The following is a 14,308-nucleotide window of genomic DNA, read 5'->3' as shown; positions in this document are numbered from 1 at the left end:
CCTTCTGCGCATGCGCCCCGCCATCTCGCTCCCTGGACCTAAACGGCTGTCGCCCCATTCTCCTCCGCGGCGCATGCGTCACGCTCTGCACCTAGGCGACGCGAGCGAAATTCTCGTCCCCGGCGCCGCGTGTCCTCGCGATACGTCCGCCCGCGACGCCATCCTGTCTGCCTCAGCTGCGTAGCTTGCTAGTCAGCCGCCCGTTAGGCGCGCTTCCTTGTTCTTTTGTGGGGGAGTCTCAGCCCTGCCGTTAGCGCCGACCGCCTGGGGAAGTGGGTGAGGTGTTGCCGGTGAGTGGGGTGGCGGGGGAGAGAGGTCGGGCAACTCCGTCGCCGATGCGCCGGGAAAGTACGAGCCGAGGTGGGCGGACCCGCCTTCTCGGCTCCCTGAGAAATTCAGCCTTGGGTCAGGTGGCGGGATAAACGCGGGAGGGAAGGGAAGGGTTAAGCGGTGGCTTCCGCGCGCGAGAGAGAGCGAGGGTTCTATTCTCTCCGTCCGCCATTTTGAATGTGGCGGTGATTTGGCGGGGGAAGGGGGGGGAGAGCGGAGGCGGCGCGCCAGGGAAGCGACTGGCTCGCCTGCCGGAGGCTGAGGTGCCCTTCAGCCTGGGGCTGGCGCTCGTGGCCCAACGGCTCGCCGGGAACGGCGACTTGGCAGCTCACAGCACTAGTGCAGCCAAGGGAGCGAGGGTAGGGACGACAGATCAACGGCATCCCGGGCCTGACAAAAGGAGGCACGGGGACGCCTTCGTTTGGCTGTTTTAACCGGCGGAGATTCACTCTTCCCCTCCCCCCCTTTCTGAGAGCGGGCATTCTTTGATCTGCCACGCCCCCTCTGCCCAAGGTAGTTCACGCCTGCGCGATGAGTCTGTGCGTGTCGGGCAAGGATTTGAGCGTAGTGTTGTAGCGCTGTTGATAGTTGGGGGGAGTTTCCTGTGCCGGCTCCCCCGCCTCGCCATGCTCACTCATGACGAGATGTAAAGAGATTGACTGCTCAGCTGCTTGGGAAAGAGCCCCATTGTAGTCCTTGGGAATTACATCCGAGAAAACGCACGTAGTAGCATTTAAACTTGGGTAAGAGGGTAAATTTCATTCATCACTTAGATTAAATCAGAAAGTGCTAGTAAAACTAAGGCTAAATCGGTGCAACGTTGCAACCATCACAGTTAGTGGCAATACCGTACTGAAAGCCATTGTGATTTAAGATTCATAATAAGTGCAGGGGTGGCAGTTCTTGCAACATATTTCTGTGTATCAGCCAAAATACACTTAGGTTGATTGTAAATGAGCCATTTGACCTAGGTCATTTCTACAGCTAATCTACTTTTGAAAACAGAAATAAGGTAAAGGATAGAGTAGGTAAAGTAATCGCTGTACAAGACACTTAAAATACATGGACAGATTTTGAACATGTTCAGAAATGACAGTACTAAAGTCATGTATGTCAAGAAATCATGTCCTCTGGGTTCATACCTACATAGGGTCTGTTACAGTTTTGGGAAACATAGCTTCTCTCACTTAGTTTGGTTTTTATAGTGAATATTAATATATCTATAAAAGATTGTTCCAGGGCAATTAAAAAAAGTAATACCTGTTTTCCCCAATGATACATATCTTTCATGCAGTGAGATTTTTTTTACAATGGAAAGATTTCCAAATGTGCCACTAGATAACTTAGGCTGCAATTGGATGCACAGTTATATGGAAGTAAGTTCCACAGAACACACTGGGACTTATGAGTAAACATGCACAGGATCATACTGTTAGTTTTCTCTAATTTAATTGCATTACTTTGATAAATAATATTTGGCTTAACTACTGTTAAGACTATGCAGAGGTCTTCAAGCAGAAAGTATTATTTTTTGTTGTCTGAAGAACTTTCTCAGCTTTAAAAACTTTCATACACTAGCATGCAAATGTTGTTCCATGAGAGATTACCTTACATACTATTGTGTGGGATCCTATGGCAATATATTAGTTATCTTGTTCTGTAAATCTGGTCAAATTTCTGTGTAGTTCAGAATCCTAGAATTAAAAATGAAAAGCAGACTAATGCCGGTAGGTGCTAAAAGAGGGAAATGCTTACTAGTGTTGTTTACTAGCATCTCCATTTTGCTCCTGTTTACCATATTGAAATATGGGCTCTCTGGCTTATTGTATCCAAATTCTAAAGTCTCTCTGCATGATTCAATCACTGTTCTGTCCCTAGGATAAAAAGAAATCTGCACAATTCTGTGCACTGCAGGTTATCTAAAAGCACATAGTGGAGGCTACAGGTTATAGTGGTGCTGTTCTTGACAGTATTACACTGTAGCAGCTTAGGTGGATTTTTAGGATGGCCTGCAAGAGAACCTTTTGAGGGGAAAAACACCTGGAGTTTCATACTGGATGGTTGTGGTTGTTAAAGATAAAGCTCATCTTTCATCTTTTTCAAGCAGGAAGCATAGGAAAGATGCACCCTTCTTTTGCAGAAGAGGTATAATCACTTCCAGTCTTGATGTTCTGACAGCTTAGACAGCAAGCATGACAACAACCATATGTTTGCATAGGAGTAAATTCCATTTAAAACAGTGGGATTTACACCTAAATAAACATACAAAGGATTGCACTGATGAGATCAGTAGATGTAAAACGCAAATGTACAATAGTCTGGGGGCAAAGGTATAGAATTTGGTGAACTAGAGTTATACCTTTTCTGAAAAGGTAAGCCATGCACCAGGAAGAGAAGGAATAAACCAAACATTGTTAAGTACAGAGTGGGATTTTCATAAAATTTTGAGTTGGATAATTGGAACTTGCAACAAACCTTTGCAGTGCAGAGTGTTCCAGCCAATCTCTTCCACCCAATTTTCCCTTCCCAGCAATTGGTCAGCATTCTATACACAGTTTATCTTCCCTGAGGTGGTGGCGGCGGCGTTGTACTTTTACAAACCTCGGGGTTTTCCTGAGGATACTAATGCCTCCCTTGGGTAGTGCCATTCTGGCTACATAAGGGCCAGCACTCATAACACTGAGAACACTGTTAGTTTATTTTTAATGTGATGTTAATTTTAAATGTATAAATACCTGCAAACTGCTTTGAGGTGGCAAAATTACCTGAACTGAAATATTTTAGTACAGAAAAACATGCAATAAAGTGCATATACAGTGGTGCCTCGCAAGACAAAATTAATCCGTTCCGTGAGGCTCTTTGTATAGCAGTTTTTTCGTCTTGCGAAGCAAGCCCATTGACAGCTTAGCGGATTAGCGCTACAGCTGTCAAGCGGCTTCCAGCGATCAGCTGTTAAGCGGCTTATCAGCGGAACAGCTGATAAGCGGCTTAGCGGCTTAAGAAAAGGGCGAAAAAAGCCAAAAAAACCCGCGGGGGGATGCAAGATTTTTTTCGTTTTGTGAAGCGCCTCCAAAACGGAAAACCCTTTCGTCCAGCGGGTTTTTCGTCTTGCGAGGCGTTCGTCTTGCGGGGCACCACTGTAGTGTAATCATAAAAATGTCTACTGAGAAGTGAGTCCCATTGAGTGTGGGAATGTTGAGGGTGGCAGGGGAGATATATTGTTTATTAATATCCTTCCTAACTTGCGCTAGCAAGTTTCTTCACTTAGCAGAGTGCATTCCCTGTCTCACACAGCAGAAAGCTGGTTTCAAACTCGTGTGAGTTTCTTAAGACAATAAGCAATTCAATCTGGCTTGTCCAGATTGAGATATGTTCTAATATTCCTGGTAAGACCCCTTTTGAATTCCTCCTAAAAGAATAAAGACACCGCAGTCTTATTCGTAAGAATTCGTAAAAATTAGTTTTACTCATGATCAGGCTTAAAGTTACACGTACAGACAAGTTTACCCCATATGGGAGATAACCTGGGGAACTGCTGTGGCAGCCAGCAGTCCAGTCCAGGTGATGCAGGAAGCACGAACAGGAATGTCAAAAAGAGGAAGGTAGCAGCGTGACTTGGCCTTTTATCAGGTCTGGAGAGGTCATGCCCACATACTAGTCACATGCAAGGAAGGATGCTCCAGGCCAGGAAGCTTCAACTGGCTGGACCAAATATTCCCTTGCATGTCCACTCTAGCAAAACAAGGAATGTTGTACTTGACTGCTCCCAGTAGATTACATCCCACATTGAGTTCAGTGTAGCTCCGTTAAGTAGTACAATATAGGATTGCAAACTTACTGCGGTTAAGACTGCAGTCCTGTCACTGAGACATATTTTTGAGTAGACTCATAAGCTTTACTTGAAAATTGCACTCATAAGCTTTACTTGAAAATTATTTTTATTGGAATACTTCTAAATATTTTAAGACACGACAATTCAGTATTATTTAGATTTTATTTAGGCTGGGGAAAACAAATACATTGAAAACAGTTAACTTACTAATTGTAGATTGCTTGAAGAAAAACATGTGCTTCCTAGGAGTAGCAGCTGGAAAAAGTTAACCACTGTTTTGATTTTAGAATTGACTCTTTTTTATATGCATTTCAAATTGACTTGTCTTTTGTTCATTCATTATGTCACTAATTGTTTTGTGAAACAAAGCATTTTTCAAAGTGGAAAACTTTCAACAGAAAAATATACTAGTGGAAACCTTTTCTATTTAAAAGGGGAAAATTCCAGTTCACCTCACTAAGTACTTAAGCATATTAGCATTGCGAGTCCTAAACAGGACAAGAGAGGATTGCGGGAAAGAAAGGGTTTGTAACCTAGGAGTACCAGTTCTTTTCTTCTGCTCCTCTGTGTTTATTTTTAGAAATATTTAAGCTATTATACTTCTTTTGGTTTTTATAACTGATAGGCACTTTGCAGCTCACTTGTTGAAAAGCTGGGTAAGAAACACTGTAAGCAAATAATATATGACTCCAACCCCCAGGATTTGGAAACAGTAAAGTGCTCTCCCAACATAAAAAAATAAAATGTAATAATGATAACTTATTTCTTTGAGCTGGTGCGAAAGAGCATGTTATTTTCAACTGTCCAAGAGTAGTGTCTCCAAGTCAGGAGTCTTCTGTTGTTTCAGAATGTTTTTCAGCACCTTTACCAAACTGGGACTGAGGTTTTATTCCTTTTGCTGCATTTACTTCTATAATACAGTATCAGCCAATTGGCTGAAGTGAATTTGAGTACTTACACCTAAACCCACCCCAAGGATTCCTCTGTCTGTATAATATGCCCCATTGTGAGCAATTAAAAAATCTAGGGCTCACCTTGCTCTAATGAAAGATGCGGGGGGAAACTGTTAACTGGTGCTATTGCTGAAACTTGTGAAGACTGAAGGCACTACCACTAGGAATACAGTCCTGAGCAAAAGCTCATTGAAGGGGTACTTGGTCATGGGTTCCAATAAAGGTCCCATAAAAATCTGTAAAGGGTATATTTAGCTGTCATATTAGAACAATCTTGTTAGAATAGTTAAGTTGGGGGATATTCTGCTCTTTTTTTCTCCATTCAAACTGAACCATGGTTTGTAATACAATACTGAGCCCTGAAATAGATTTATGGGGAACCGTGGAGTTGTATCTATCAGTTAGTGGAGATCTGGAGATCTATGTGCTCTGGCTATATGGGGCTTTTAGCTCTGTTCTCTCTTTGCTGCATTTTTTGATTGATTCAGCCTTTGGAAATCAGAAAACAGTGCAAGGAGAGACTCTAGGAAATAAGACAAATGGAGGGCAGGATATGCATAGCTGTCTTCTTGGCCACTGCTTCTGCTGTGTAGAGGAGCTGGTGAATAATCTGTTGATATTGTGGGTCAGTTGAGGTGTGAAGAGGTTCAGAACCAATTGACTCTGTGTGTCCATAATTCATTGGATAGGTGTTTCCCAAAGAACCACTCCACTTTTATAGTGACCTTGTACTTCAAGAAGAATTTTTTTTAAAGCAAGGTTCCCACTAGTTTGTGCTTTGTAGAACATATCTGTGCTGTCTTCCTGCTTCATCTGGCTATGTGCGGCTAGCCTATTTTATGCAGATCTGCTGTAGTTTCATTATCAGTTGGCCCTTGTATAGATTAAAAGTGATTTGTCCACCAGAAAAGAGAAACACCTAAATGACTAGTACAGGTCACTTCCTGACTGCTTGGTTATGGAAATTTAGCAGGAACCGCTGCAGGGTTATTGCATAATTTCTGGCCAGACTTCATGTAGAATACTGTCAGGCTCGTAAGTTATGCTCTGATGGGTATGGAGAGAGGAAGACATTTAGGGTTAAGCTAAAGACCCATTTGGCTGTGGTTAGGAGATTTCCAGTATTTGTTGAATCACTTGAAGCTTCCTGATGTGCAACTGACAGCTTTGCCTCTAAGGCTATCCCTGCCCCTGGACCTCTCTTGGTCTGGATACTGGGAACAAATGGAAGGATGAGTGTAATGTTAATTTACCACTTGGGAGGCATTTCCTGCTTGGGTTGAAAAAGAAATGCCTTTTTCTTATCCTTGGTCTCTCCTAGGAAGAATGTGTTCAAATGGGTCTCTAAACAGATTTTCACCTTCCAAGTGGCTATGTCAAACTTCAGTTTCAGATCCATAGTCTCCTAATGTAGACAGAAAAGGAGACATAATAAGTAACAGACGTGAAAAATAATTGCAGAGAGTCTAAGAATTCCTTAATGAAGGGTTTGGTTATCATGGGATGGGGAGATATGAATGTAACTGCCAGCCCATTGATGCATTAGAGAATGTTGTAACTTGGATGGTTGAGAAGGACACCTCATGGGACTTCCATGGGGCAAACTCTTCTCTGGCGTCTGCTCTAGTAGGGCTGGTAAATTATCCCTCCCTAAGGTTGCTCCATTCCTTGCTCATTGACTGGTCAAAAAGGCTTGGGTTAGAAATGAGCATGCTTTCCTCTCTTGCTATGGGGAGCACATGGGATTTTTAGTTTCAGGCTTTTCTTCTTGTTCCTACTGCTGAAGATTTTAAGAAGCTTTTACTAAAGGACTGAGGAGGAACATCCAATTCAAATAGGTGCTCCTGCCAGTACTTGATTGCAACATTCTCTTCCTCAATGATTTACTTTGTCAGATGCTGCAGAAGCAGAGCGGAGGTTGGGGCTGGATTTGAGGTGCACAGGGGCAAAAGGCTTGCTAGCTGCAGGACTTGCCCAGTTTTGAGGGGAATAGATTGTAGAAATTGTATTGCTGCTGGAACAGCTTTGGCTTCAGTAATGGCAGTTGTGACTTTGTCTGCTTTTTCACTGTCTTACCTTTGCTGAATCTTTTGCTGTGCTGCCTGTTGGGATATATCCTTAGCTAAGACCATCTTCCCCATGAAAGCATGAGGTTCTGAGATGGCACTTGCAGTGTGCCATTTGGCCTCCCTGTGCTTAAAAGAAGGAATTTCTTGCATGTCGTCTGAGACCTTCTGTGTGTGAGAGCAAGCAGACCCAATAATGCCCCTTTCCCTCTATTTGAAAAGTTTTTTCGTCAGATGTGTACAATGGGGAATCAGAGTCCTATCTGTTCTTAGGCAGGACTTGACTAAACTGGGGAAGATGTGCCTTCCTATAGTAGTAGAGTGAGTTTCAACCTAAATTAAATTGTTATTGCCCATCAATTGGCAACTAATATAAAATTAAATTATTTTATAATCATTACAGCTTCTTAGTGAGTTGAACTACATCATTTTTGGAGAATTTCTATTACATTTGAGGTTTTCATAGTATGCATCTCCAAGTTGCATCATAAATGAGTCCCACTATAGTAGTGTCCTTTCAGAATTTCCCAAAACATAAATGCATGTAGTTCCTAATTCCTGCCCTATTTACTAGTACCCCATTTTTAAATTAATTTTATTTATTAAAATATACCTTACGTTTTCACATTGAAAAAGTATGCATGTCAGCTTTAAAGTTCTGTTAAAAATAAACCTTTGGCTTGCCTCTCTCTACTTTGCTGTCATTCTGTCTTGCTGGTCATTCTATCTTGTGTACCACCACCCCACTCCACTTTCCCAGTTTACTGAATTTTATCCTGTGCTCATTAACCCCCATACCATTCTTGCTTCCCATTCACTGTCTCTTAGTTGTCAGAACTCCTGATTCTGGGAATCTCTACAGGAATATTGCCTTGGCTCTTCTAGCTGGCATTGGAGGGAGATGTGGAAGTGGCTTGTGTGCTAACAGTGGAGAGAAGTGTGCATGTTAGTAGTCCATATGCATTTTAGAAAATAGTTCAATGGCTTAACCAGCCTGCAGCACTATGAATTAAAGAATAGCATTGATTGCAATGATTGGTTATATGTACTGATTGGGCCAGTGCATGGCTGAGCTAATGTGAGAGGTGTTGGGGAGTCATTTGCACTTTTCCAAGCAGTAGAATTTGTCTTCATAGATAGTGCATCTCTTTTGAGAACCTGAGGTATTGAGAGTAGATATGTGGCAGGCTGCATGAGCAGGTCATGCTAGTTGTACTGAATGAGTTCTAGACAACGGCAGTTGTAACTTACCACAGCATTATGCTTCAATCAATGTCTGAGCATGTTTCAAGATACTGCTAATGAATACAGTCCTGCTTAGGAAGGGGTGGGGGTGAATCATGATTCTCAAATGCTAAATTTGCTGTTTATGTTTTTTATGGTGTTTGATTTTAAACAGCAAAATGGACTGGGCTGGGAAACATAATGGTCCAAATGATTCATCTAGTGATGGAACAGTACGATTGCGTGGTCTGCCATTTGGCTGCAGCAAGGAGGAGATCGTTCAGTTCTTTCAAGGTAGCTCTAGTGTTAATGTCAAGTGACTTTCAGTGTTTCTATGTCTGCAAGATTGATATTTGAAATAGTTTAATTTATATTGACTATTTCAGGGGGGAGGGGGGAATCAGTTTAACATTTAGATTGCTAATTTTTGGTATTCTGTGTTAAAATACTACTAATCAAGAGATTGCATTGGCAGTGTAGGATATAAAATTTACCCATTTAGATACCTTGCTATGAATCAGAATTTGGAGTATGTAGTTATTACATTGCAATATAGGAGGGCCTTTGTGATGTAGCTGTTGCTGTGTAGTCTGAACAAAGAGACAGTAATAGAATGTCTAAACCCATAAAGTTTAATGAAAGATCTTTAGCGTGTGTATTTGGGTTAGGTAGGGGAGGGGGAAGCTAAGCTATGTTCTTGCATTTGTGTAGATTTGCTTTAAGTATTTTCTACAGATGGGAATGTTTCAGACTTTAACACTCTTCCCCTTGATGGGGTTATTTGTCCTTGGGTTAAAGGGTTGGAAATCGTGCCAAATGGGATAACATTGACGCTGGACTACCAGGGGAGAAGCACAGGGGAGGCCTTCGTGCAGTTTGCTTCAAAGGAGATAGCAGAAAAAGCTCTGGGGAAACACAAGGAAAGAATAGGGCACAGGTGGGGATGGAGAGTTTGGGATGGTGTTATTCGGGGGGTTGGGGGTCAGTTTTGCTTTTGGGGGGTTGGGGAGCATAAAGTAACTGGCTATTTAAAAACAACAACCTTACAATCACCCTAAGTAACTTGGGAAGTATAGTAGATTTGGTGGGAGGGGGAAATGGTAATACTATGTAGATTGCTAAAATTAGGATATTTCATTTTTGTGGAGGGTGTTCTATGATAGCCAGACATTTTTCAAAGAATTTATTACTGGGGCAGGGGGGGAGTGTGATTCAGAAATTTGTTGTATTTAAAATGCGGTTAGAATTCCTAGACAGTAAAATATATAACTTAAAATGCTTGCTTTTGCATTTACATTTCCTAAAATTTAAGTGACACTTGAAAAAACAGGGTACACTTTTATTGAAAGTGTATCTAGATATAGAATTCAGAGCATTTGTGCAACTTGTTACTGTATTTTTTTACCAGACATCACATATGTGTATTCTTACTTTTGTACATTGAAAATCTTTTTTTACTCAGATATATTGAGATCTTCAAAAGTAGTAAGAGTGAAATCCGAGGATTCTATGACCCACCACGAAGAATGATGGGACAGCGACCTGGACCCTATGATAGACCAATGGGAGGAAGAGGGGGTTATTATGGAGCTGGGCGTGGAAGTATGTATGACAGAATGCGTCGAGGAGGTGGTGGATATGACGGTGGTATGTGTATCTAATGACCACAGGCTCTTGTCATTTTCACGTTCCTGACGTTTTGTCAAGAAATACAGAAATGACAGTAATTATAATACATACCAAGTCTGAAATCTGGATACCTATCAGTTTTTTTACCAGCCGTGTGACTAAAGATTGAAAAGGTATGGAGAGGCATCTGAAATGAGATTTTAAATGTGGATGAAACTTGGTTTGCATGTCTTTGAGCCTGACAACTTTATAAATAGAAACTTGCTTATATATTTGATGTCAAGAGGTACTGATTATATGCACAGTGATAACAGCTGAATTGTAAAAAGACCGTTTCATGGTATGTCCACTTCTTAAATCTCACAGGATATGGTGGCTTTGATGAGTATGGTGGCTATAACAATTATGGCTATGGAAATGATGGCTATGATGACAGAATGAGAGATGGTAGAGGTAAGATTTAAAAGTTTTATAGTATTGTTCCTCAACCATCAGGCCGTCTCACTGGCTCCCAAGGCAAAGAAAAAAAAGAACCACTTTTTATTGTTAAGTAGGGTATTTTTTAGAGCTGAGGGGTTGTTTTGAATTCCTCAGGTTATTTTGAAGTTGGAGAAATACTGTGCACTGCTTTAAAATTGTCAGTTCCAGCATGTGAGTACAGTGGTATCTCGGTTTTCGAATGTAATCCGTTCTGGGAGTCTGTTCGAGTTCCGAAACGTTCGAAAACTGAAAGCAGAAGCCTCAATACGGAAGCCACGTTTCCTGTTCAACTTCTGAGGTGCATTTGAAAACCGAGGCATTTACTTCTGGGTTTTCAGCATTCGAGTTCCAAAATGTTTTGACTATGGAGGCATTCAAAACTGAGGTACCACTGTAGTTGGAAACCTACTTTTTTACATGTCAGAATGGGAGGGGGGTAATTATTTGGCATGGAAGGAATCAAAAAAAGTCCTAGTGAAAGTTAAACCAGAGTAGGATATTTCTAGTGTATAACCTAGTACAATTTCAAGGGGGAGTAAAACACATATTGGGAATTCATGTGCACAACTTTATTAAATCATGCATTTATTGAATCTTTTGTGTTTTAGGAATGGGAGGCCACGGCTATGGTGGAGCAGGAGATGCTAGCTCAGGCTTTCATGGTGGTCACTTTGTTCACATGAGAGGACTGCCATTTCGAGCAACAGAAAACGATATTGCCAATGTAAGCATTGTAGATGAATATTCCTGGTTGAAACAAAGATCTTAAAGAGTTTAAGAACCTGGTCTGACTCTTTAACAATCAAAGTAGTTCACTGTTGCAGCAGCAACAGACGGGCTCAACTTTAAAGTAGTTCCTGAAGATATGATGAAATTACTGTAATGCTCTAATGGCTATTTTTTCAAAATAATGTATAGCAATTGAGATGCAATCAGGGTATTTTAATTTTAAAAAACCTTGGGTTTAATATAAATTATAGCAGCTGCAGCTGTAAATGATCTGAAATCTTCAAATGGGGAGAAACATAACAGCTAAGCCAAATGTGGTCAGGGTGTACTAATAGATCACTTGATGACTTGCAGTAAATCAGCAAGTATTTCTGACTGCTGTTAAACAATGTCAACTGCGGTGACTATGTAGATTAGAAAAGATGGCAAATTAGTTTTTAATGATAGTAGCTCAAAACAAATGAGTAAAAACTGAAGGTTTGCATCATTAGTGTAAATGCAGGCAGGAGTGTGACATCCTGGATAAAGCATGTGAAATGGTCGTTATATGCTTAAGATAACTGTTGTTTCAATATGAGAAAGTTCCTGCAAGTGGTAACTTACTATTGCTCACTTTTAGTTTTTCTCACCATTGACACCTATAAGAGTTCACATTGACATTGGAGCAGATGGAAGAGCAACAGGAGAAGCAGATGTAGAATTTGTAACACACGAAGATGCAGTGACTGCCATGTTGAAAGATAAAAATCATATGCGTAAGTTATAGCAAACATTGGAGCAGTTGAAAGCTCAGGATTGCTGCCTTTGTAGTTCATTGAATATCCAAGCTTGCTTGCATATTTTAGTTTAGTTTTAATTTCCACTTAACAGCTGATTTTTCAAAAAATCCAAGAAAGGAAGCAATCTTTCATGTTACATGAAATGCTAACATAGACAATCCAGTATCACTTCTTTTGGATTAGCATGCCTGAGCTTTACATGTCTCAAGAATGTTGTTTAAAAGATTTGATTACATCAGAGTTTTTAAAGAAGTCTATACTTGCAAGTATTGAACAAGTTGTTCACGGAGCCACATCTGCTGACCTTTCAACCCTTTCTTGAGTATCCATTTGTATGGAAAGGTGCTATAGTCTATTCAGTGTGCCAGGCAGAAAGCACTTTGTAAATTACTCCCTTGCTGCATGTACATAATTATGAATCCACATTAATTACCTTTTCCGTTATGGGTGTTTATTTCTTTTGTTTGTTTGTTTTAAAGAACATCGATACATTGAGCTGTTCCTTAATTCAACTGCTGGAGGTGGTTCTGGAATGGGAGGTTACGGCAGAGATGGAATGGGTATGCTTGATTTTACATTTTTAATTCAAACTTTTAATTCAAAGATAACTTTTATCTAGCCTCTGGATATTCTAACCACAGTGAACATTGTTTTCTAGATCAAGTTGGTTATGGTTCTGTTGGAAGAATGGGAATGGGCAGCAGTTATAGCGGAGGATATGGTACTCCTGATGGCTTGGGTGGCTATGGTAAGTCTTAAGTAGGTAGGCAAACAGTTTCTTTTTATAATGCAACGGTTCATTGTCTTATAAAGTATTTGTTAACACGGGAACAAAAATGCTGTATCGTTTGCATGCACAGAAACCATATAGAGAAAGAGTTGCATGCTAATGATGAAGTTCGTGTGTATTTCATTTTAAACAAATGTGGGGTAACTATTGTTACTTTCTAGGTCGTGGCAGTGGAAATAGCGGTGGATACTATGGACAAGGCAACATGGGAGGCGGTGGATGGCGTGGAATGTATTGAAGAGTGGCATTGTGTCTGTGAAGCATATTGGAAGGAAACAGTACCTGGTCTACTAGACTTTCTTACAAAACTTAATTTCTTTTGTATTGAAAACTTTATAATGACTGAAGGAATGTGTTTTCCCATTATTTGGTAAGCAACAGATTGTGATGGGGAAATCTGTGTTCTGTAGGTTTTATTTGTTGCATACTCTGACTTTAAATAAATTTTTTATATTCAAACCACTGATGTTGATACTTTTTATACTAGCTGCTCCTAAAGGTATGTTCCATATTCCAAAACTGTTCATTTAAGATACTTGGTTCATTAAAGCAGTTATGCTGTAGGTTCTCTTATTGATGTAAAATAAAACCACCATCAAACTGGTACTAGTACATTTGTTGAGATTTGAAATGAAAGCATAGGGTAACTTTTAATTAATCTGATACAATCCCCTTGTCAGTGAAGACTTCCCTTACCAGAATGTCCCAAGACTGTGCTGGGCATGAAGGCCATGAGTTCAGGAATGACCTAATGCACAACTGCTATATAAAAACCCAGTTGATGTATGCATGTCACAAATCTCACCCTTAAAGTATATTAGTCTTTATACTCCTCTCCTTGGCAATCACATTTTTTGATGAGTGAACAAGAGAGTATTATTTTAGTAACATCCATAGAGAAGTAGGCAACTATTTAATTTCCTAGAAATCTTAAAAGGCTACTCCTCTGGCTGAAGGCTCCTGTTTAAGGACTAAGAAACTTGCCCAGCAGTCAGACATAGAGACCTTGGCAAATTATGAGATTACACAAATATGTAGTCCTCTTACTGTGCATTAACATGTAAGATTTTTGGATTAATTACTGTTAAGACACTTTAAAGCATTCTCTGTGTATCAGGAAAGGGTACTAAATATTCAAGTTTTCTTCATTTCAACTGCTTGTTCTCCAAATTCTTCCCAATAATTTGTCAAATGTGATTATTGAAAGTTTGTTGCCTGTTTTTGATAGTAATGTTATGTATGTAATAAATGTCTTATTGTGGGAGATAGCAAAATAGACTCCATTCTAGGAAGTGTGTGTTGTGTCAATTTATCTGAGATGTATATAAACTAAGGAGCAAGATGATGTATTTCAAAGGCTAATTTTCACAGCTTTGCTTGTACAGTGGTACCTCTAGATGCGAATGGGATCCGTTCCGGAGCCCCATTCGCATCTAGAAGCAAACGTAACTAGCGACAGCATGTCTGAGCGCGCGTAGCTCTTCGCTGCTTCTGCC

General features: G+C 40.5%; 1 protein-coding gene across 9 annotated transcripts; it reads left to right on the top strand.

Annotated features, from left to right (window-relative positions):
* Window positions 1-75: 75 nt before the first annotated feature.
* Window positions 76-13,271, top strand: HNRNPH3 (heterogeneous nuclear ribonucleoprotein H3). 9 transcript variants are annotated; one of them, XM_081911494.1, is made up of 10 exons: window positions 141-290; window positions 8,581-8,699; window positions 9,204-9,342; window positions 9,868-10,052; window positions 10,401-10,487; window positions 11,123-11,238; window positions 11,863-11,998; window positions 12,502-12,582; window positions 12,681-12,770; window positions 12,974-13,271. In XM_081911494.1, the coding sequence occupies exons 2-10, from the start codon at window positions 8,585-8,587 to the stop codon at window positions 13,048-13,050; spliced, it is 1,026 nt and encodes a 341-aa protein (XP_081767620.1). In that variant the 5' UTR covers window positions 141-290; window positions 8,581-8,584; the 3' UTR covers window positions 13,051-13,271. The 9 variants fall into 9 exon arrangements, with proteins under 9 accessions (XP_081767625.1, XP_081767623.1, XP_081767620.1 ...); XM_081911496.1 differs by having other exon boundaries at window positions 142-290; window positions 9,868-10,007; XM_081911495.1 differs by lacking the exon at window positions 141-290 and adding an exon at window positions 700-843.
* Window positions 13,272-14,308: the final 1,037 nt, after the last annotated feature.

The sequence above is a fragment of the Podarcis melisellensis genome, assembly GCF_964234715.1.
Source record: "Podarcis melisellensis genome assembly, chromosome: 5".
Taxonomy (NCBI): Eukaryota; Metazoa; Chordata; class Lepidosauria; order Squamata; family Lacertidae; genus Podarcis; species Podarcis melisellensis.
Note: the sequence above shows the minus strand (reverse complement) of the source record. Positions and strands in the feature narration are given on the sequence as shown.